The sequence below is a fragment of the Mya arenaria genome, chromosome 5 (assembly GCF_026914265.1).
Source record: "Mya arenaria isolate MELC-2E11 chromosome 5, ASM2691426v1".
NCBI lineage: Eukaryota > Metazoa > Mollusca > Bivalvia > Myida > Myidae > Mya > Mya arenaria.
Window position 1 is genome coordinate 43,700,605 of NC_069126.1, and position 23,019 is coordinate 43,723,623.

At 34.1% G+C, this 23,019-nt stretch overlaps 1 protein-coding gene across 3 annotated transcripts; it reads right to left on the minus strand.

The window, feature by feature from the left end:
* Positions 1-859: 859 nt before the first annotated feature.
* Positions 860-15,788, minus strand: LOC128233527 (uncharacterized). Of its 3 annotated transcripts, XR_008260715.1 has the most exons (11): positions 15,597-15,788; positions 7,744-7,858; positions 7,486-7,533; positions 6,870-7,004; positions 3,915-3,939; positions 3,151-3,236; positions 2,330-2,406; positions 2,126-2,155; positions 1,530-1,591; positions 1,102-1,126; positions 860-889 (listed from the first exon to the last, which is right to left on the minus strand). XR_008260715.1 is itself a non-coding variant. In XM_052947235.1 (8 exons), the coding sequence occupies exons 2-8, from the start codon at positions 7,793-7,795 to the stop codon at positions 2,132-2,134; spliced, it is 447 nt and encodes a 148-aa protein (XP_052803195.1). In that variant the 5' UTR covers positions 7,796-7,800; positions 15,597-15,788; the 3' UTR covers positions 1,391-2,131. The 3 variants fall into 3 exon arrangements, 2 of the variants coding, with proteins under 2 accessions (XP_052803195.1, XP_052803194.1); XM_052947235.1 differs by lacking the exons at positions 860-889; positions 1,102-1,126 and having other exon boundaries at positions 1,391-2,155; positions 7,744-7,800; XM_052947234.1 differs by lacking the exons at positions 860-889; positions 1,102-1,126 and having other exon boundaries at positions 1,391-2,155; positions 3,151-3,233.
* Positions 15,789-23,019: the final 7,231 nt, after the last annotated feature.

Below are 23,019 nucleotides of genomic sequence, written 5' to 3' on the forward strand. Positions count from 1 at the left end.
ATTAACATTAGTAATGAGCATTATATGTCCATAAAAAGACATCAAAACCGAACGAACGGATGTTTTTATACATGTAATTTGGGATAAGATTTTGTTATGATAAAACTAAAGTCTTTTGAAATAAACGTCTTCCAATCTTCTGTGGATCTCAAAATGTGCTAATGATATTAAATAATACAATAATTTCCTATGCATGAGATACAATCCATTGCCAAGAATCTATTACACACCCTCTGCTCACGAATTAAACTTGATATATAAACAAATTCCTTCTAAAATGTCAATTTTAATCTTTAGTTTTTCAAACACCTTTATCGCTGTATTATTTTTTTTATTTAAAACAAAGTCATTTCGATTCAAATTAATGTTTCGCTTAAAATAGGTAAACATACACTGAAAAAACAACAACAACAAAACAATGCTTATTTTTACACATTTGAAAGAAATGATGTTACTCATCTGAAATTCGTTTTTTGAAAAGGAAATACAAATACATTTCTTAAACATACAACATAATCTTATATTGCCTTTCGAAAAAACACTCCTATTACAGACTACACATAAAATAAATATGAGTTATTAAATTTTTTTGACTGTGAAGTGAATGTGTTTAGATCTAAAATGTGTAGGGACATGTGAAGTTAATGCTTATCCACTTTAGCGCAATTTGTTTTACAAGTCACATGCGTGGAACTTCGATAAACAAATAAGATATTAAATAAGCACAATGACGTCAATGATGTTTAATTGGCTCTCATTGACACTATTTAACAGTAATACTAACAACTTTGATCCAATTAATTATGAACATATGCATACCAAAAGCGCTGTATATACATGCTCATACGTACTGGCTTGAGTATTTTTCTGGTTTGTTTCGTTTTCATAACTAAAACACAATTACAATAGCGTATTACATTTTGTAATCGAAAAATATATTTGTGTGTTCCTAGATGCAAACAACTTTATGCCCTTGAGACAAATGTGAAATGTGTATTCCGGCCCTATGAAAAAAGAACGGCATATATGTTTGAATTTAGTATTTACAGTGCATTAGTTGTACATATATTTTCATTTATTCAAGAACAATAAATTGCTTACTCTCTTGGTTCATTTGACGATTCTTCTGAAAACAAAATGGTACAATAAAAGGATATTTTTTTTGTAATTTATTTCATCACATTGGAGAAATAAAATAATCATCTTGATATTAATTTTATAAACCTGAATCACAAGTCTTGTTAAATGCATTAATAGTATAGTCTTAATAGTTCAGTCTTTTTTATAAATATAATTTCCCAAATTCAATACATGAAACACTATTGAATCATTTCGATATATAAAACATGAAAAAAGAAACTATGCATGCAAATATAGCAGTTCTAAAAACACTCCAGATATTGTACCTTTTGAGATGATTTACTTCTGGTTAAAAAAACAAATTTCTAAACACGTACAATTTCTTTTGTCCGCAAGTATAGTCCACAGTTATTCGCATTCGATTGAATGAAACATATTGGAAGACTTACGGTTTTCAGGAACTTCATAATTAGTGCCTGCTGCGGACGAGTTTGTCTGTTGATTCACATATCTAAATATATATGATACACACAAAAGGGCTCAGACAATTCCAAAGGTTTCATGATATTTGTTTACATGAAAAGTAGCAAAATATATCCTACATTGAAGAGGCATCATGGCAATAAACATAGAACCATGGCCGTTTCGAGGCAGTAACCCCAACTATTAGCAATACAGATATTTTAAGGTATGAATAGTTTTTATATGTTTGTTGCATTCTGATGTTGTGTGTTAGTGTGTTTGGCCTTGAATATCCTTCCTCTATTCATTATCATCGCTAGTTGATTAGCTTCTAGGTTCGTCTCCATTGTAAGATCAGGACCACAAGGCCACAAGAATATGACACGAAGAGGGTATGATACATTGACACAGTTTGTATGATATTTAAACATGACGAAACACAAACGTTCAATACCTATGCAACATTAAGTCTTTTCTGTTAAACAAATGTAATCACGTTGGAACAATCAGTAAATGCAAAAACTAATCCACGTTTAAGATGATAAGTGCATATTTAGTTTTTGTGACGACGATGTATACTCACTGCGTCTTACTCTCTGGAAAAAAACACTTCCTGAAGAAAAGACAAGCAATGTTTATAAGGACAGAATACAACGAGGTCAATGTTTTGATATTATTGATCATATGAACATTCTTTTATAGTGTTACTGTTAATATGTACATATGTTTACTCGTGCAACTTTGATAAATCAATTTCGGATAAACAGAGATATGAAAGTACATTTACCCAACTCTGTGTATACGGCTTTTTCTCTGGTGTGAAGACGCTCATACGAGGTGCTTTGGTTTTGTAGACTGCCAGCACTGAAAATGTTTAATAGAGGATTAAAAGAAAGGTTCACCTTTCTCCGTGAATTATGATTAATGATTTCATTCAGGTATCAGCATGATATAGAATCGTGAATGGCATAAAATGCTAACTAATAAGTTTAGATATTTGTGCTATAATGGCAAAAGGAAAGCATAACAATGAAATGTTCACCATAAACTTCGGCAATGTATGATATATAACAACAGATACATATATTAATTAGTTACCCAGAATTTCCAACAGCCGTCATGCCTGAACAGAACAATGTAGATACAAAAAGTTCATATCAAAGATGAAAACTATACTGAACGGCTTGCCGTCGACAGCTAGATTTGTACCATGCTCTTTTGGATATGAAAGCCTAGCTGTTACCGCTGATTTACTGGGGCATTTGCGTTCAAGGGGTAATATCCAACAAAATTAATACGTGATAAATGAAATTCATAAATGTGAACCTTTCAGCAAAGCAGCATTCGTTTTAAATGTTTGACATTGTTGTAGGTGAATTCTTCAAGCTTTTTGTCTTGGTTTCAGGAAGTAAGGTACAAAAGGCCTGATTCAACCAAATAATTACATTTCATGCATACATATAAATAAACTGGTGCAAAATGTTGACATTCAAACTGTTTAAACAAACATTCTAGTTGGTAGTGTAATTGGAAAACCCAATAAACAGGCTTATGTTTTGTATGGTATAAGAAATTGTGTTTAGCATTTCTGCTTGTTAGATACATTACCTATTTCTGTGTATTCCGTCTGCTCTCTAGAAGTCAGGTGGTCGTAAGTTGGCGCTGTCTGTCTCACAAACACTGGGTTTGATCTACTTAACACATAAAGGCTATAATCATCATACCTCGCTGCATCTGTTATATAAATCTTAATAAACTGTTCTGTTCCATTTTTATTATTTCATAAACTGATATACAAAAAAAATATTCACATTTGCAAAATGCTGAGCTTCAATGGTATTGTGAAAGCCATGATATCGTCGTTCTCGTCGGCGTCGTGCAAAAACTTAAACCATGGCAATAACACGAGAACCGTTCAAGATATTCAAAAGAAATTGGCAGAGATAATGCCACATGTCACTCGGGCTTGTTGTGTTTAAACTTAATCTATATTGTAACGATTGTAAATAAAGTTATAATAATTAAATTCACTCCCGTTGGCACAATGCTGGGTGAGGGGTTTGTCATCGAGTGGTTTGGGAAAGCGGAGAACCCGAGGAAAACCCACCAGTCCGGTTTGATGACTACCCTGCGCTAACCGGACAACATTGAGAAATGTTCCCTTTTCAACCTAATATATTGCAACACCTTTAAACTTTGCATTGGTAGACATCTTACCAGAGCCAGTATGAACATGTGCTGTAAGGGGCATATCTCCGACTTTTATAAGAGTCCGTTGCGCTATTATTAAGTTTATGTTCACGCATGAAACACAAACTTAAAATAATAAAATTTAATCATAGTCATTGCTTGAGTTGGATACTCATACTTACATAATTTTGGTATGTTTTGTTTTATCTGAAAAAAGAGAAAACATCTATCGTATCACATTTTCAAATTTGAATTTTACAGTAAATGGTAATCGATTATCGATGACATCAATTTATGTTTATACTCTATTTGAAATATAGAAGTTCGCAATAGTTTTCCTACGGAATATTATTTAAAACTAGTAAATCGCATTTATGAATAATTTATTTCTTTTCTCAATAATACAAGGTATCATACAGGAACGTATAAAGTAGACAACATTTTGGCAAATACCATTGTCAATTGTAAAACCTTCGCTCATTGACGTTCAAAAAGTAATTATTATTTTCTGTTCCACCTAAATGATTTTATTTATTTAACTTCAAAGATGACCCCAAGTTATCCACTTCTTCAAATCAGCAGGATGAAGCTAAGATCCCTATTTTTATTATATTATAACTGCATACCATTTTCGTTACACTCTGAATATTTAATCCAAACTCTTGATGCCTAGTGGAGGACTGAAATCTAAAGACAGCTAGCCATCAACTGATTATCTTCTCTCACAGAAACCTACACATTAATATGATAACCCAATAATACTCAAAGACAACATAGCAAATTTAGTTTCTAATCCAAAGCTGGTGGCAAATAAAATAAACTTGTACATCAGTATAGCGGAAAATTTCGGAATATCTGGAACTAAATTTGAAGATAAACACCCTAGTATTGACAAAACAGGAACATTGCCAAATGTCATCTGATTTTCATTTCAATCCGGTAACCGATAAAGATATAGGAAAATATATTGATGAGTAAAAACAACTGGAAAATAACTGATTCTTTCCTTAATCATCATTGCTGGCAAAGATACTTTAAAAGTTATCATCCGAAACATGGCCAATGGAATCATAAGCCAAGGATCATTTCTAAAGAGCCATAAGCTATCACATCTTACCCCTATTGTCAATAAATATAAACCATTCATAGAAAAGAACTATAGACCGGTCAGTAATTAACCATCAATGTCAAAATGATTTGAACATGTTTTAAGCCAGCAGCTTTCAGAACAGCTCATAAATGTCATACTACCCTGTTCAGGCTGGTAGAAGACTGGAAAACCCCTAAATGAGAACGAATATGTAGGTGCAGTTCTAAGGGATCTGTGGATCTTTTACAAGCATTCTACTGCTTGCCCCATACCCTTATCTAAGACAAGCTTAATGCATATATTTTCTCAGGCATGCAAACTAATGCATAGCTATGTTACAAATAGCAAACAACGGGTCAATCTTGGACCAGTGAGTGGGACTCCATCATAAAGGCGTGCCTCTGGCCCTTAACATGTTTCTCAATGACATATTTTACTTCATTTATAAGGCAGTCTTGTATAATTAAGCAGATGACAATACTCTTTCCGTGTGTGATAAAAAAAATCTGATGTTGTTAAGACCACTCTTGAAGAAGGAAGTAAGCTTCAGATAAACTGGTTTACCTCGATTCTAATGCAGGCCTACCCTGACAAATTTGAAGCAATTTATGTTGGCTCCAAGGTCCATTTCCACTATTGTTTATAAAGAGCAAATTTATTTTTAGGCGTTGAGGTAGATGGTTAATTTAATTTTAATGCACATATTTCTGAAATGTGCCAAAGTGGTGGAAAGCAATTGAATACCATTGAATGACTAAGCCAATTTTGACACCGCAAATTATTTTAAGAAAATGATAAATTAAATTTCAACTACCGCCCCGTTTTTGTTTCTTTGAATACCATTGTAATAAAACATATCAACAGAATTGCTCATAGTGGGTTAAAGGATGTGTTGGCAGTGTTGCTAAAAGTGGGCGAATATGGCATTATCATTTTTTTATTACAATGAGTTTTAGAGCAGTTGGCAGTGTTGCTCATATAAGGCGTATGTGAGCGTTGGCAGAGTTGCTTACAGTGGGCATAGGAGACGTTGGCAGTGCTGCTCATTTTATGCAATTGTTGGCAATATTACTTACAATTGGCCAAAGGGCAGGTGGTAGTGTTGCTGAAATTGTGTCGAGTAAGCGCTGGCAGTATTGCTAACAGTGAGCATAGGGAGCGCTGTAAGTGTTGCTAATAATGAGCTTAGATGACGTTGGAATTGCTGCTCACAATGGCCTTGGAGACCGTCGGCAGTGTTTAACAGATTGGACCGTTGAGAAAATAGGGCGAAGTAAGTTTTGCTATACGAAGGGCAAGGGGGTGAGGGAGGAATTGCTCACAGTGGATCCTAAGAGGCGTTGGCATTGTTGCTAAGAGTTGGCTAGGATCGTTGGCAGAGTTGCATAAAGTGGGCCTAGGAGGCGGTGGAGGTGTACTCATAATGGGCATTCGAGGCTTGGCATTCTCGCTAACAGTGGGCCTAGTAGGCGTTGCCAGTTTGGCTAACAGTAAGCATAGGGGCAATGTTGCTTACATTGAGATTAGGGAGCATTGGCAGTGTTGCTCAACGTAAACCTAGGTGACGTTTGTAGTATTTATGTAGTCCTAAAAGCCATTGGCACTATTACTTTGGGCATAGGGTCGTAGGCTCACTGTAGGTATAGGGGACGTCAGCAGTGTTGCTCTTTAGTAACTGTGTAGAATTTCCAAACGAACTAAGACTGCCATTTTTATTCATTGAATTTAAACATTAGTGTTGTTTTAATCAATCTCACATAATGGACACTTGCTAGCGACCAGGTATTTCTTTTAAGGATTATCGATGCATATGCGTGTGCCTATCTCAAAAAGCAGCCAATACATTAGTCAAGTCGATTGAAAAAAAAATGCATTCACATCTGTTTTGGTATGAAATATGAACGTTTGTATACTATACAAACGGGGTCTAAATTCACTAACGTCTTGGTCTGAGTGAAAGACTAAATACTCAAAACTGCGTTTTCTTCTTTCTTTTATTGTAATAGCATTAATGGCAACACCGAATTTAGTAAGATGACTATCATACCTGAGGTGTGCCTACCAGGCAACCGATATCTTCTGTTAATGAAAACAATAGCTACAATAACGACAGCTAGAGCAACAACTCCACCAGCAGCTCCCCAAAAGACTTCGATTGTCACTGTTCCCGTTGACTTAATATCTGTAATATTAATTAAAATACAAACGTCAAAAGTCATGACAAAGTAATCCGCTACTAAAGCACTGGAAACTACAATGCAAAGATCAGTATACATAGGATTTTAAAACCATAACCCCATTTAGAGGCACCCTTTTTAAGGTCTAGCAGACACTTAACGAGAGACGTACGACGTCACATTACAACACATACATATAATATTCTTGAAGATATCTTTATTAAAAAATAGGGTTACCGCATCATACTGTATATCTAATTTTATAATCGAAGGGCAATGGAAAGGATGGTGCAGTGGATGATGAGTAACCGCATTAACAGGATTATCGTTGTATTACTTAACGCGCACCGCATTCGTACCAGTTGGGACACCATTGTGAAGGGGAACCGCATTAACAGGAATATCGTAGCATTACTCAACGCGCACCGCATTCCTACCAGTTGGGACACCATTGTGAAGGGGAACAGTTGAGTTATTACTACTAACCTTTATTTACACCATCTGTGTCATCAGCAGAGGAATCGCCCACAGAATCTGTGAATACAGGTTTAGATAATCCTTGGGTAGGATTATTGTTTTTTAGAAATACACAAACTCATTATATTTTAGTCTGTAATGGATAAGAGAGAAGATTAATTTTAAAAATGAAACACACTTGAAACAATGCAAACGGCAAAGTCATTATTTATTAAGTATCTATAATTACGACTGTCAACTCGCATTTTGACTAGAAAGAATACTTACAGACGATGAATACAAAATTTTGACGTTGGTTTTCCGGTGATTCCCAATCCATGCTCCCTGGAATGTACACATAACACTGAAAATGAAGTCTGTTGTCGGCCGTTCTGAAAGCATCCTGTAAAGTAATATTGTAAGTCATAGAGTCCGTTTTTTGATATACGCAATTGCTCGTGGCACGGGGATCGTCTAAGACTGTTTCAGAACTGTAGTACTGAGCAAGGGGACTGCCTGCAACAATGTTGTTCTTTAACCAGCGGATCTGGGCGGTACCGTTGTAGGAGCCAATGTCGGCCGAGCACTCCATCTTGACTGTTTGACCCACGTAGAAGGGCTCAATTCGGTCATAGAGAATTATCGGAAAGGTACTGAAGCCACTTATGTTGAAAACTTGGCTTGTTATAGTAGTGAGCAAAACTGAAGTGGAAAAGATGCATAGATAGCGGTAGATCATAAGATATATGCTATTGTTAAAGTACAATCTATAAGAGAAGTTGGTATTTAGAATAAATATATGGTTCATATCAAGGAGTATCGTATACAGATGCCCATACACTCTTTAAAAGAGTTCAAGCATTGTATATTTCTAAAGCTTTTCAGATTGTGGTAACTTTACACGATGTGATACTGGATGCAACACTAAAAGAGAAACAGATGTTACATATTTATCTTCCTAATTCGTTGAAGTTGCGTCAGTCCATAGAGTGTTATGATTCTCATCATAAATTAAGTTAATGCCAAATTGATAAGTGCTTAATTGGATGAATTCACCTTTGAAATCACGCTCTTTAGACATGTCACTTGCAACACTGTCATGATTTGAAGAATCAGGGTTTGTGTACGCCAGATTACACATGTACTCCACTGCATTACTACAGGTTACAGTCGACACTGCTCGAGACACACCCAAGGTTGTATCTCTTTCATTATTGCTTGCTGTATCAAAACTTCCCACCGGAGTCCAACCTGAGCCTGCACCCTGTGCCAGTACAGGCTAACGGTACGTGTTTGCATTGTTTTCATTAATATTATGTAGTATAGCTAGGTCTGTAAAGTCTTTGTCATTTGCACTTGCATTATATTGAACCTTCAAAGATGTGATTTTTAACAACTCATTCACATTGTTAACCTAACACGTAATCTGGAACGTGTGAGTGCTTGTACTGTCAACCCGTATTTGTGTAACTGTTTCAGTTGCAGCATCCAGTACCCTCTGGAATTCTATATGTAAGCCATTATCTGAAAAGACTTGAATACAAAAAATTGCAATACTTTCTTTCATTAACAGTGACCCAAAAAGCTTGGACAAATGCGATGTTTTAAATTGTTGACGTCCGATTGCTACAGACCATTAACTGGATATTGAATTATCATGTGTAATTAAATAAAGGTGATAAGTTTCAAAGTTGTTATTATATATGAAAAATCATTAAAAGCAAGTAATGTGGACATGTGCACTCCGTAAAGTCTGCATTTGTATCCAATTATTTGATTTCGGCAAATGGTTGGTACTTCGGCAGTATATTTGATAGAGGTTTGCGTCATTAATAAGAAAGTAATAACACAAAATTTAATTTATAAATAAGAATTCTAAAATGATTGCATTTACAGAAGTTAAAATAAACACAACAACAACAACAACAAATAAAACAACGTTAAAAGTGATCAGGTCACGGCGCCCACGTGAAATTTTCCTTTTAATTTAAATGTATGCAAAATGCCATGATTCAATGCTGTTATTAAATTAATGGCAGCACAAATGTTTCATTGTTATTTCACCTTTTCATCAGCCTTGCAGTATTTTTGGGTGGATGAAAGTATAAAAAGCATTCATATTTAACGGATTCTGAGGACACAAAAACCAATATAAGGAAATATAAAACACCTTAATTGACAACAGCAGAAATTTGACCCTTACATATCAATCTTTTACTTTATATAGGAACAACCCCTTGTTCCAAAGAGTACTATATACATTTCATGCGTCGTTGGTGAAGTTAAATAATTGTAGTTAAATACAAGTGCACAAAAAATATTTGAAATGGTCACGTTGACTCGTGAGTTTACTTAGGCGTGTCCCTGGCTTTTGTATACTGATGCATTTTAAAGTGAGTTTTTGAGATTAATGTCTTAAACTTGTCTACGATATTTTGTGACACTACTCGTATATATAGAAGATAATACGATAGGACGCATTTCTAAAGTTCTGTATGACGTCGAGTTCCGTTTGTAATCGCGTAACAAGACCGCGTAGCGGTCTAGACGGAACTATGCTTATATGATGTTAATACACCGACAACCACAGGAAATAGGTTGTCAGAAACGTTTCCTGTCTTTACATGTTTTATTGTATTGTATGACTCCTTTGATCAGTCCATGATTAAACGCACTGCATTAAGTTTAAACTAACGAGACTGCATATATTCCGAAAACAATTCCGGAAAATACGTCTTAGATCAATCGCATGAATGATTTAGTGCACTTTCGTTAATATAAACACGATTCAGGAATTTAATACATTTTAACTATTTTCTTTAGAAAACGAGCAAGGACTTACATAGTGCATATTTATCAAATATAAATTGTAATGCCTCATAACATACATAGTGGTAATGTCATCAGAAACCATGCGTTTGCACCCTTTTGTCCGCCATCTTTGATTTCGGAATTAAAGAAAATAAACACGAACGTAAGGTATCCTACCTACAATTAAGCTGATTCTCTGATACTACTACTAAATACAACTGCTCTATTTTCTGTAAATCGCCAAACTTAAACTAGAACATAGCCTTGTATTAATGATTTCTCTATCATTTGCTGTGTTTCAAACATCAAGATATGTCGAATTTATGTATGCTATCAAAAAGGCGTTTGTATTTAATGTTCTTGTTACAAGTAGTAAATTACTTCAGAATCTTCAGTTAGACAGACAGTAAGATACAAAATGGAAATTAACGATAATATTGTTATATATTTTGAAACAAGACAGCAAGTTTCGTATCCAGAAGATCTTGATAAACTATTTATTTAGTTATGCCCTTTGAGACACTGTAAATAACGTGCTTAATGGGCTCGCCTGCGACGCTCTTAATGGTGTTATTTTTCTTCGATTCGAGAGCCAGTTATTTAATTGAGTGCCGTAGAGCGAACGCTAATGTTCGATCGTGTGTGGTTTTGAGACACATTTGGCATTACTCGTTAATATTCTTCGTTGTTCTATAACGTTGTGTGTATCTTTGAATTATTTTATGGATAGCTTTTCGTCGTTGTTTTACAGCGTTTGGTGTCTCTCTGAAATAAATGTTTTGATGTATGGATAGTTTTTTTTTTGTTGTTTTTATTAATTATGATGAAGGGTAGTTTATTTTCGTTATTTTATGATGAAGTGTGTCTCTTTGAAATAACTTATTTCAATAGACTATGAAAAAAATTCATATCGTAGCACTTGGAAGACTGAACTACGTTATATTATAATTAAACGTGATTTGTTGCGCATTTTCTGAAGTGTTTAGCGCATTAGGATTCGATTCCCGGCATAAGCTTATGTTTGGTTGGTTTATGGTCACTAAGCCAGTAAAGTGGGTTCTTCGTGTTATGATTTGTCCAATAGAATACAATAAAAGAACGTTACTGCCAAATTTTGAAATGGAACAAAACATAAACTAAATGGGATCGTTAGAATTCCTTAGTTTCGCATGATGTATTTTTATCTGCTCAAATGTTATGTTCTATGTTCGCGTACATGTACGGTGCATTTAGAGTAAAACCTGGTTTCTGTGTATATGTTTGTACTTGTAGAGTCAGCATTGTCACCGGCGAAAGCAGGTGATCTTAATATGACCTCCATCAAAAGCACCGCAAGCTCGCTTGATTGTTTTAACCGATCAAGGGACATAAATAAGTAAACAGTCTTCTTCTGGAAAAAAGACAGTGAGTTCTGGAAATACTGATCAGTTAATTAACAACATTAAGAATATTTAAAGCCTAAAATTAAAACTTAATCAACCTACCTACACTAACAATATATGTCATGTGTTTCCGCCTCGTAACTTGGCAACTCAGGTGCCCTCGGGTCGGATTTTTCTATCCGAAACGGACACACATGATAGATATTTTTTCTAGCATGCATTAAATAACATATTTTGTGAAGAAAATATAAAAAATGTGCATTTTTGTACATACCACCAAAAAGCGCGTGCGATGATGTTTACTGACGTCATGACGCGCAGTGATTTGTGTTCACTGCATACGTCAATAAGTTCCTTCTACATTACGTCTTTGAAGGGTTTTTTTTTTGTTTTGTTTTTTTAAAGTTAATTTTTGTAAAGTTAATGTTAATGGAACTCATCTATTTAAATTTCATAATTATGATTACATAACGTGTATTATAAAAGAAATTGAAATTAATACGTCACAGCGCCTGACTCATCTGGCATGGGGGGATGCCAGATGGAGTTTTCCAGCACGGCTGAATTCACCGGAAATGCCTATCCGGTGTGCTATAATGCATTATTAGACTATGATTACGCCGAGACTTGATTCTACCTTTTAACTAATGATAATGCGTGATATAAGACAATGATCTATAAGATACATGGTTGGGAAAGACTAAATGGCATGGTTATGTACATTGATGCAAAATTTAATTCGAAATATTACCATTTTTATTTACGACACTGACCGTCCGTCTCTATGTCTGAGGTGTGGCATTGACTGACATAATAAGTTTGTACATCGCTGAAACATGACTGATACACCTTAGCCCGAAATTTTGAAATTGTAACAGATGTATTTATCAAAGGACTAAAGAAAGAAGACAATTGACCCCTAAACGTATCTGGCAATGCCCGGAAAGGTACATAGCCGGCATGCACTATACTGTCATCGTGCGTGTTGAACATTATGGCTGTAGTTTTTCCGAAATTATTGGATAAATTTGAGTTTTGTCTCTTTCATCGATCGCTTTGAATACATTATTTATACTATTTCAACCAACAGATCAGGAAAAGAATGTGTACAGGGGACCATGACGAAACAGCTGTGATTAACTTCCTTGTTAATTGACTCAAACGAAACTAATTTGAATCATGAACACGTCTTATAGTTATTTACATATCTGTGCTAATTTTGTCGGTAAAAATCCATAAGGCTATGACTTTTGTGTCAAAATATTTGCTATTATTTGCATTTGCAACTTTGAGCTAACCCCCAATTTAAAGTTAACTCCAAATCACGTGTACACTTCAGTTATTTAATTTCCTGATTAAAAATGCCACTTCAATAATTATATGTTATATTTCCTTTTTCAAGCTGTTCTTGCGATCGCATTGTTGAGATAAGAGGAAACTTAGCAGTAAACATCCTGTTTGTAAGAGCTCTCTTGACTTTGGAAAGTACTTTAATGATTCAATTTTGCAGTATAAAAACTGAAGAATCATTGACATGGTTTACGTAATACTATTTATGATATAAGTATACACATGTTAATTAAATATACTATATAAGTTTTAGAAAATTTGGCGGAAACAAAGAGTTTCTTGCTTTTTGTACCACATATGACATTGTAGGATTTTGCGAAACGTGGCAGACCGCGGATGGAGAATTCGTTGATTTGAAGGCTATATAAACTATGACTGTCCCTGATCATCGAACGCGCACGCGGAGCAGGGGAAGTAACTGTTTTGTTAAGAAGCAACTATGTGACACTGGGGTTATTAAATGAATTAACAATGAGTTCATAGAACGAGGAGAGATTGCTTCAACATTCTGTTATATTTTTTACGTATATTTCACCTGTATTATTTTTTCAAATTGTATTATATTCGGTGCAGACTATGAAACTTTGTTTTGAAATAAAGTATATCCCTAATATAACTTTGTCTTAAAAGTGAAATATATTTTAATCCTAGCATCATGTTTATTTTAGTTTTACCGAATGGTCTCACATTGCAAGCTTTCAACATCAGTCGATTCAGTTGCGCCTTCCCAAATAACCTCACTGACCCATAGAGCCGTTCTACGTGGGAACATCAGCTACAACAGTAGCGCCCAGATATCCAGGCTAAAAAGCAACCTTGTTTCTGTAAGTCCCCTCGCTCCGTTATATAGTCCTGATACAGATCTAGGTGATCCACATACCACAGGCAGCTGTATTTATCAGCAGACGGACTCTGTGACATATAATATAACACCTCAAAATGCATCTAGAACGGCCGACTTCATTTTCAGTGTACATTCCTAGCATGAACTGGGAAACACATGTAGACCGACGACCGAATTAAAAGTTCATTGTCTGTAAGTACGCTTAGCTTGATGTGGTTTAGGTCGAACCTGTCAACCCTGTTTTTACCTTCCTGAATACCAGTGGTACAGTTTTCATTACTTAAGATATAACCAAGTAACGTTTGCTTAAATAAATAAATATAAACAGCAGATGTTTTTTTGTAAAGTTAAGAAAAAGAGACTAGTACATCAAGCTTAATGACATGTGACTGCGTAACCTAATGAATTTATATTTCAATGGTAGGTAAGCTTCGAAGTGTAATTAGATTCAATGCAAGATGCTTCATTTGCAGAAAAAAAAACTCGAAATGGAACCGAAAATATTAGACAAGTAAAATTGAATAAAAATGGTAAACATCATAAATCTTTGTGGCACGCAGTTATTGATCAAATTATTTTAGGTATGTTATCAGTTGGATTGACTTTGAATTAATGTTTGACAAAACGGTAATATGTATGTGTCATTATCCGCCTAATTTACATTATGTTCTGACAGATATGACAAGGGAAGGCGGTTCTGATAGTGCGACAACAGAAGGTAAATGCTTATATGTAGGATTGGGTTATGTAATCCCTTGCAATCGTGTAAAAGACAGTTATAATGTTTTGCTATCAATAAGGTTTAAAATGAATTAAAACGACAATACAATGATCCCCATTTTTACAGCGAAGTAAAAATGAGACAATCATAAAATATTAGATCTACTAGTTCATGTCTTTCTTTTTGTTATGTGCCGTGGAGTGCTCGTATTGTGCCAAATTTTGTAAACAAGTTATACTAAGTTTCAATTATTTGGTACTTCAAGACGTTTATGATATGTACTGCAGACAGCATTATCTATATTTCTAACTGTAGCACTAAATGAGACACACTATAGGTTGATGAAAAACTAAAGGTTTTGATAATTATGCATTGTTGTATTTAACTCATTTGACTGTCATGATCGCGTCATCACAGAACGGGGTATAATTTGTTTACAGATGCTCAAATACGTGGCCACGTGGCCATTTATAAAAAAAACTATTTTATAGAGGCATATATCTTTTAACTGTACATGAATTATATGCTTTTATTTTAATCTATAAAGTCAAATGAGTAGAAACATTACGATCAAATAAAAAATATTAAGACAATTTCTATGGTTATTATCACCTAGTATGTTGTTTTGAATTAAAATCTATATTTGTATTTCACATTTCTAGGCAGATGAACAACATATAATTAAAGAAAAGCCTTCGATGAATGTCATGTTTTGTTAATAAATGCTGGTGTCCATCATAACAAAACGAATATTTCACAACATTATATGATAGATGAATTTATTATATACCTAAATATTCTGTAAAAAATACTGTATTTTTTAACTGAAAAATACAAATGATCGGTCAAAAAGTCCTGCATCACACAATGCAGCTTTCTGTTTCCATGTACACACTAGACCGGGACTACATTTTTCGATCATACATGTTTCCGCAATTCCGCCATTCATTGCAACACTGGAAATGCAGAAAGAAATGTCAGACATTCTATCAGACAATCCAAACAAACAAAAAACAAATATAGCCAGACACACCTCGTCGTTGGCAGTACCGGCTCGATCGGATGACATCGCCGCCCAAATACAATCCAATATCGCAAACTACATGTCCGAATAAATTTCCTGAAACACTTTCTCGGGACGTATCATTCAAAATGCTCGGCTACGCAACTGTAACATCAATATAAACAGATCGCCACAGAAAAACAATTGTGAAGGGTTCGTGTAATCTCGTCACTCCAGTGACAGTGACCGAGTGTCCTTAAAGTTATTCGTTCCATGAATAAAACTCACATTTACCAGTTCAACAGTTCGACCGTTTACTTGTTTTAAGATTGCGGACGTTTACTGGCGTTTTAGTCAATTCATAAGTGACGACAGAGTCGCGTGAATTATTTATATTACTGTGACATTCATATTTTGTATTGTACATGTAATTTTGGTACTATTTTGACTAGTTGCTGACATTTTTATTGATTCGATGAAACTATAACGTAAACATAGTTTGCTGTTCATATTCAGAAATAGTTTGAAGGTATATAAAAGGAAAACTTTGTTAGTCGGTTGATCCATGGTGTTGTATCACTTCGAGCTGTTTGTGGAAGAATCCGTATTGCACGAGATTCTTTCACAAGCAGCTCTAGGTACAACACCACGGTTCAACCGACTGACATAATATTCCCTATTAAACATAGCATGTATTGTTAGAGAAAAGGACACCTACATCACACCATTTCTTTATTCTGAGACTTATCGAGTTGGTATCAATACCGAGTGACGGATAAACACAGGAGGATCAAACGGGCGTTATGAAATATTGTTGAAATAGTCTGTGAACATCACCTATCAGGTAAAAATATCCACGAAAATACGGCACTTGTTTTGTTTATGTCCGCTTTCTTTGCAGATTAAATCCCCCCCCCCCCAAACAAATAGAGACTCATGGTGGTTTTATGCACATAAGAACTGTTTATAAGAGGAATAATAACAGTATGTTCTTCTTTAACTCATTTTAGACAGTGGCCCTCAGATTGAATTTCAAAGGACACTTCCGGATGGAAGAAATAAAACAATTATAGGTTGACAGTTCAAGTACTGACAAATTCCAGGTCTTGAGTAGGGCGAACAATGTGAATCAGTTGATTAATATCAATACCTTGGTCGGCCCTCATACCAGATATGACCCCTATTTTGGCATATTTTGGACAAGATGGAGTCAATAGTCGACATTAACAACTTTCATAATTTAGCAAACGCTCTCAATTTGAAATGACGTCATTAGACGTTCTGTTCGGTCAATATACAAGCGCATTATTAAAAAAAATGAACATCAATGCTTTCCATTTGGCTCGTGTAAATCTTTATATCTCTCGTTATTTGAATAGTTAATCAAAGTTCATTTCTGTTAGACCCTTAAATCTCATTTGAGACCCCCCCAAAAAAAAACAACAACAACAACAACAACAACAACAACAACAACACAACAACAACAAAAAACAACAACATACAATCAACAACAACTAAACAAAAACAAGCAACTTCGTATAGATATCAACTGCTCAACATATAAAACATCACACTATTATTTTAGAAATAATATATCAAAATGGCAATCGTATATGAATTCTTTCTTGGCATCGTGGTATATAAAACGGCGTGCCTAGATGATAGAGTAAACACTTAGATTTAAATGAGAACTTATAATTTCAATGACGCACTGGTCCTGGTCGGTTGCATGGGACTGTAACATTTCAATTAAAGTTTATGCATAGTGGCTATCAAACGATACTGCTATTTTTATGCTTTTGAATGATTATAACGTTCGATAATCATATAATCCTCAATATAATGACCACATTTTACATTTTTCAGATACTGGTTTGAAAAAAACTACAGATGGTGTGATAACGCAGCTGTGATAACTATTCAAAGATCTTTTCATTTCAATTTATGCATTGCGACATACATTTAATTTTTCCAGATTGATAATTCGATTGATATTTATTTAGCATTTTATTTGTACTTTATTTGTTATTAATAAGAGCATGAAAACTGCAGCGACGAATTCAGCAGTCTAAAAATCAAATATAAACCGTATCAAGAGGCCGAATGTTAACCTGTTTTTTAAAGCTGATAATGTTGCTGCCATATACTCATATCACAGTCATTTTATTGCGTAATGGTTCCCTATAAAATAACCGAACTCTCATGAACGAAGTTGAGGAAAAGGCCGGAAAGTTAAGTTAAATTAATTGTATTCAATACACACATCGTATGGATACCTGATATGTATACATATACTGTTGTAAAATGCTTTATTTATCTGTCCAATTCCTGAGTTGTCTTTAGATTTCAGCTAACTTTTTTGCTGTGATGTCGATGACGAGCATTTCTGTTCTGGTAAGTAAATAAATCTTGTCGTAATCCTGTAAGAAATTATATTCAATTGTTAATAAGCCTTCACCTTTAAAGGCAGTTTTTTGTTAATGATTATTAACAGAAATGTTGGATTTCAGGAAAAAAAAATCAGTTTTTTTTTAAACTAAATATGACTTGATGCTTAAAGAAAGTATCATTATTTAAACGAATTATAGATATTTGTAACCAAAATATCAGTCCGTTAATTACGCATTTTGTTTTTTAACGATATTTTTATACACTTCTGTTTCAGATGCTTTGAACAAAAGAGTTGAAATGGCGGAAAAAGCTGCTTTTAAACCGCTGGCTGTTTTATTGCTTTATTGCTTTATGAACTTCAACATCATTTGATCTGTACAGTGATATTAAGGATGAATGTTAGTCTGTCAAAGTACACTTTAACAATCTGTATCATTTTTTATTAAACCAGTGTCTGTAATCTAATTAGTTGCATGTAATTTTAATAAATCGGATTACATTGTAAATATAACCTGCTTCCATTGTAAAATAGCGGTATTATTTGGAAAAAAAACTGAAACCAATCCTCTGTTTAATTAAGTCGTTTCTACTGACAATATTTTTTTTAACTTTTATAAACATTTTTTTTCTGAAAAAAATTGCTATTTTTTATTTTTCATTTGCGATCAATAGATATACAACATGTGAAATGTTCACTCACTTTTGGTGTTCACCTCGAAAATTGTTGCATTCTTAGAGTGAACCAAAAAAGTTTGTTTTACCTATTGCCTTAAAGGATTCATGATCACAGATAATTAAAGTTTAAAAACAAAGCACGGAAATATATGCGAACAAAGCAGTCTTTTGAAAGCAACTAGAATCGGATTAACTTGTTTTTTTCTGACAATATTCAAAACTGAACACCGAGAGAAACGAATCAAATTGATTTCCCAACGAAAGCAGGTAATAACACTAAAGATGTCGTTGACATGGCAGGGTGTGTGTTTGTAAGCCAACGTACTTTGTCCACTCATTAACAGTAGGAATGGTTGACGTCTAGGAATAAAGCTTAGTATGTTTCAAGGCCACATGCGCGGAGGAATGCTTTGCTAAAGCATTTCGGGTATGTAAGATTAAGGTAAAGGTCACCGATACTTAAAATTTACATGTTTACCTCTCAGTAACTGAGTTATATATTTTATCGATATTGTTGGTTTTGTTCAAGTTATGTTTGAAATCTTGAAGGGATGGGAATGCTCGATTTTTGTCACGAAGATATAGCAGAAATATGAAAAGAGTTGGACAATAGCTGAGATCTGCATGGGATGTTGTGGATATTTCCCAAGTTACGAAGGTGATAAGTGGTTGTATTTCTAGCACGGAAGGGTATCATGGCTGCCATGTAGGGTGGAGCCATTCAATTAAACATCTTGTTAAATATGATGAGCTTCTGTTTGCGTCTTCTGTCTTTTAATGGTTCTAGGGTAGTTTCCATGTAAGGATTGTTTCAGAACATAAGACATGTTGCATCGGAAATAATTCTAGCGGCTTCGTGTTGAATTGTTTTATAGTTCTTCTTCTTCCACTTGCGAGATATTGTCCAAGGCGACATCAGCGTACGCGACTAAGGGTCTGCAAAAGGTTAGATATAAAATATTTCTAATCATCTTCGTTTAAGCAGGAATTGGTGAGACTTCATTATATGTTCAAGGCCTTTGTTCGACCGACTGAATATATTCAAAGTGTGACACTCAAATGTAAGGTAACTTCCTTGATCTGTGTATTATCTATGAAAACAGGTAAATAAAAACATAATTAGGATATTGTTTCATAATCGAGGATCTTCGTTAACAACATTGTACAATAGTTGTTTATATCTTTGTTTGTTTTTTTTTAAATTGAAAATTAGGACAAATAATGCATATAAGTAAAATATAATAATTTAATTAATTCACGTCATTATGTATATGTTATATTGTTTTAGTTCATTAAGGTCACACACAGATAACTTGTTATGTAACAAGTCATGCAGATTGTGTTATACAGAGTAGTGTACTAAGCTTGTTCTTATTTGCATCAGTTAAGAGATCAGTTCTATTTGCACAAGAAAGCCATTGACATAAAGCTTTAAAGAGCTCCGTGAAATACTCCGTAGACCAGCACAAATCAAATGAAATATTTAGTAATAATTACATATAAATGATCATTTGGTGGCAATATGTTTGTATAATATGAAATTGAAGTATAATAGATAATATGCATATGCAAGCAATACAAGCAATGTCACCTGCTGTAACATTATAATACTATTTTTTTAACAAATGTCTACAGCAGAATATAGTATACTTTTGTTGATTAAATATTATAGAAATTGAATTTATAAAAAAAAGCCCACAAAACTTATTAATTATTCTCAGTTCTTTAAACGAAAATGCACACATTAAAATTCAAAAGTTAAGCTACTGGGCTTGTTTCTGTAGTGTTCATATACACTATATTAAGCACTGCAAAGTATCTTTATAAACAATAGTATGCTTAATGTGCGAGTGTCTGTGTAGTAAAAAATTAATAATGTACGATTGCTAATTAAGAATATCCCTAAAGGGTTGGAAATAAATCGATACCAACGGTCACTATGGTACCTATACAAAACAGAACATAGCCATATGCAGTTAACATACTATTAAATATCTCATATTTATGACACACAATTTAGAAAATGTTTCCATATCATACGACCGTATGCCATCTTCGTCTGCAAAATAACATGTTTCATCAATGAATGTTTGATATTTTCAGCTCATTTTTTTCTTTAAAAAACATCAGCGACATGGCAATTTCAAAAATTGAAAAATAGCAAAGACTGGTTGCTGGTTTTAACTTTAATATTTAAGGTGACCGAATACCATTCAATCAATCGGCATTGTTGGTTTTCTGTTTGGGAAAGTGAACGTAAACATAAAATAAACAACGCATAGCATATGCTTGTAGTTTTAATGATTTTCCCATTCACAAAAAAAAGCGTTATTGATAGCAAACCATGAGTAGCAATTGCATAATGACATTTTGAAAACAACAAATAGACATCAAGCCGAAGTGTGCCAAAAAACGGACCGTTATTATGCTTTTCAACAACTGAACAAATATCTATGCTGAATAACTTTGTGGAATACATTACAAACTACTTTACTAAGTACTTATCCAAATGTGCATTAATAAGGTCTTTCCATGCTAATAGATCCGGGATGCAGGGAAATATATTACCAGTAGAGATATCAACGTTGTATGCTATTATTGCCTCGGGTTAACATCGCTTACCCGTGTTAGAGTACCGTGCTAGTAGTTGTTGTTGCGCAACTCCATCGTAAGTGGGATATGGCTAATCGCTGATATGTGTATTTCATAATAACGAATAGTTGTGGACGAATGTATTTGGGAAATAAAATATTGAAATGTAAATAGTTTTCAATAAAGATTAACGTGCCCAACTCAATAATTCAATTAAAACAGGTACAAACCAACCAGTCGAAAGTTCATAAATAAACCCTGTTTAGAGACACAGGGCAAGAACCCAAATGATAATGAACTAAAGACACAGGGCAAGAACCAAAATGATAATGAACTAGAGACAGAGGGCAAGAAAACAATTGATAATGAACTAGAGAAACAGGGCAAGAACACAAATGATAATGAACTAGAGACACAGGGCAAGAACACAAATGATAATGAACTAGAGACACAGGGCAAGAACACAAATGATAATGAACTAGAGACACAGGGCAAGAACACAAATGATAATGAATTAGAGACACAGGGCAAGAACCCAAATGATAATAAACTAGAGACACAGGGCAATAACCTTAATGATAATGAACTCGAGGCACAGGGCAAGAACCCAAATGATAATGAACTAGAGACACAGGGCAAGAACCCAAATGATAATGAACTAGAGACACAAAATGTTTAAATACCACATAAACAAATACAAACAATATGAACTGTATTGCATTTGTATTGTTATAAAAAAATAAAAATATTTGAATTTATGTGTTTTATTCTTTCATATCAGGTGACATAAAGTACAAGATACAATTGTAAGTTACTAATGTAGGATACATTTGCCTCTATCTTGTATAAGTATTATTTGCTTGTGACTTTCAGAAGATATATACTCGCGGTCAATGAGGGTTTATTTATAAAAAAAATATTTATTAAAATGTCAAAGATATGTTATGTTTTGTTTAACTGTATTATTTCATTACACCATTTGTGGTTAAAGTGCTTGCTTTTCTATCGTGAACTCAAAAGTTACGTTACCTTTGTGTGTAGTTCTCCGTCAAATTGTTGCGTTTTCTTTTATTACCCCTCTTCTCGAACTCCGAGCCCGATTTCTTCTAACCTTGGCGTAAAGCTTCCTTGCGTAGATACACTCGTATAATTATAACATGTTAGATGCAGCTATAGTTGTTATGCCAAGCTTATGCCACTGTACCCCTTGGGTAAATGTTAGTCTATCGGATGGACTTATCTTTTCTGTTTAAACGTCTTATTGAAAACCGCTCGCTTTTACATATAACTCTGATATGAAGCATCGTTATTAAGTGTGAACCAGTGGACAACATTGGTCTTGCACGTATTTCTAAATAAAACGGACACAAAACCATGCAAAGCTCGGCCGTGTCCTATTCAAGTTATAAACGTGTATCACAATAGAACTACTTTCTTTCAGAAGTGCTCCTACTATACTTCAAAAAGACATGCATACCAATGCTGGATGCACCAAGAACGGTTTCCTTACTGATAAAGAATAAGAGATATTTCCCTACTGATAGATATTTTTTTTTACATTTCTGTTTTGTAATTTATGAAGTAAAACAAAACAGCAACTGAAAGACATTCATTTAAACAAAAGTTGATAAATCAAAGTCTTTTCAGCAAAATAGATCTTTTCCTTTTACATGTTTGAAATAATAATTGACAACATAGCTCTATTTTTTACTTTAGATGGTGTTTAATCATTATCATCTTCACATGTTTTCCTCATTAAGTCTTAATTATTTAACATAAACGAAACCCTTGAGAA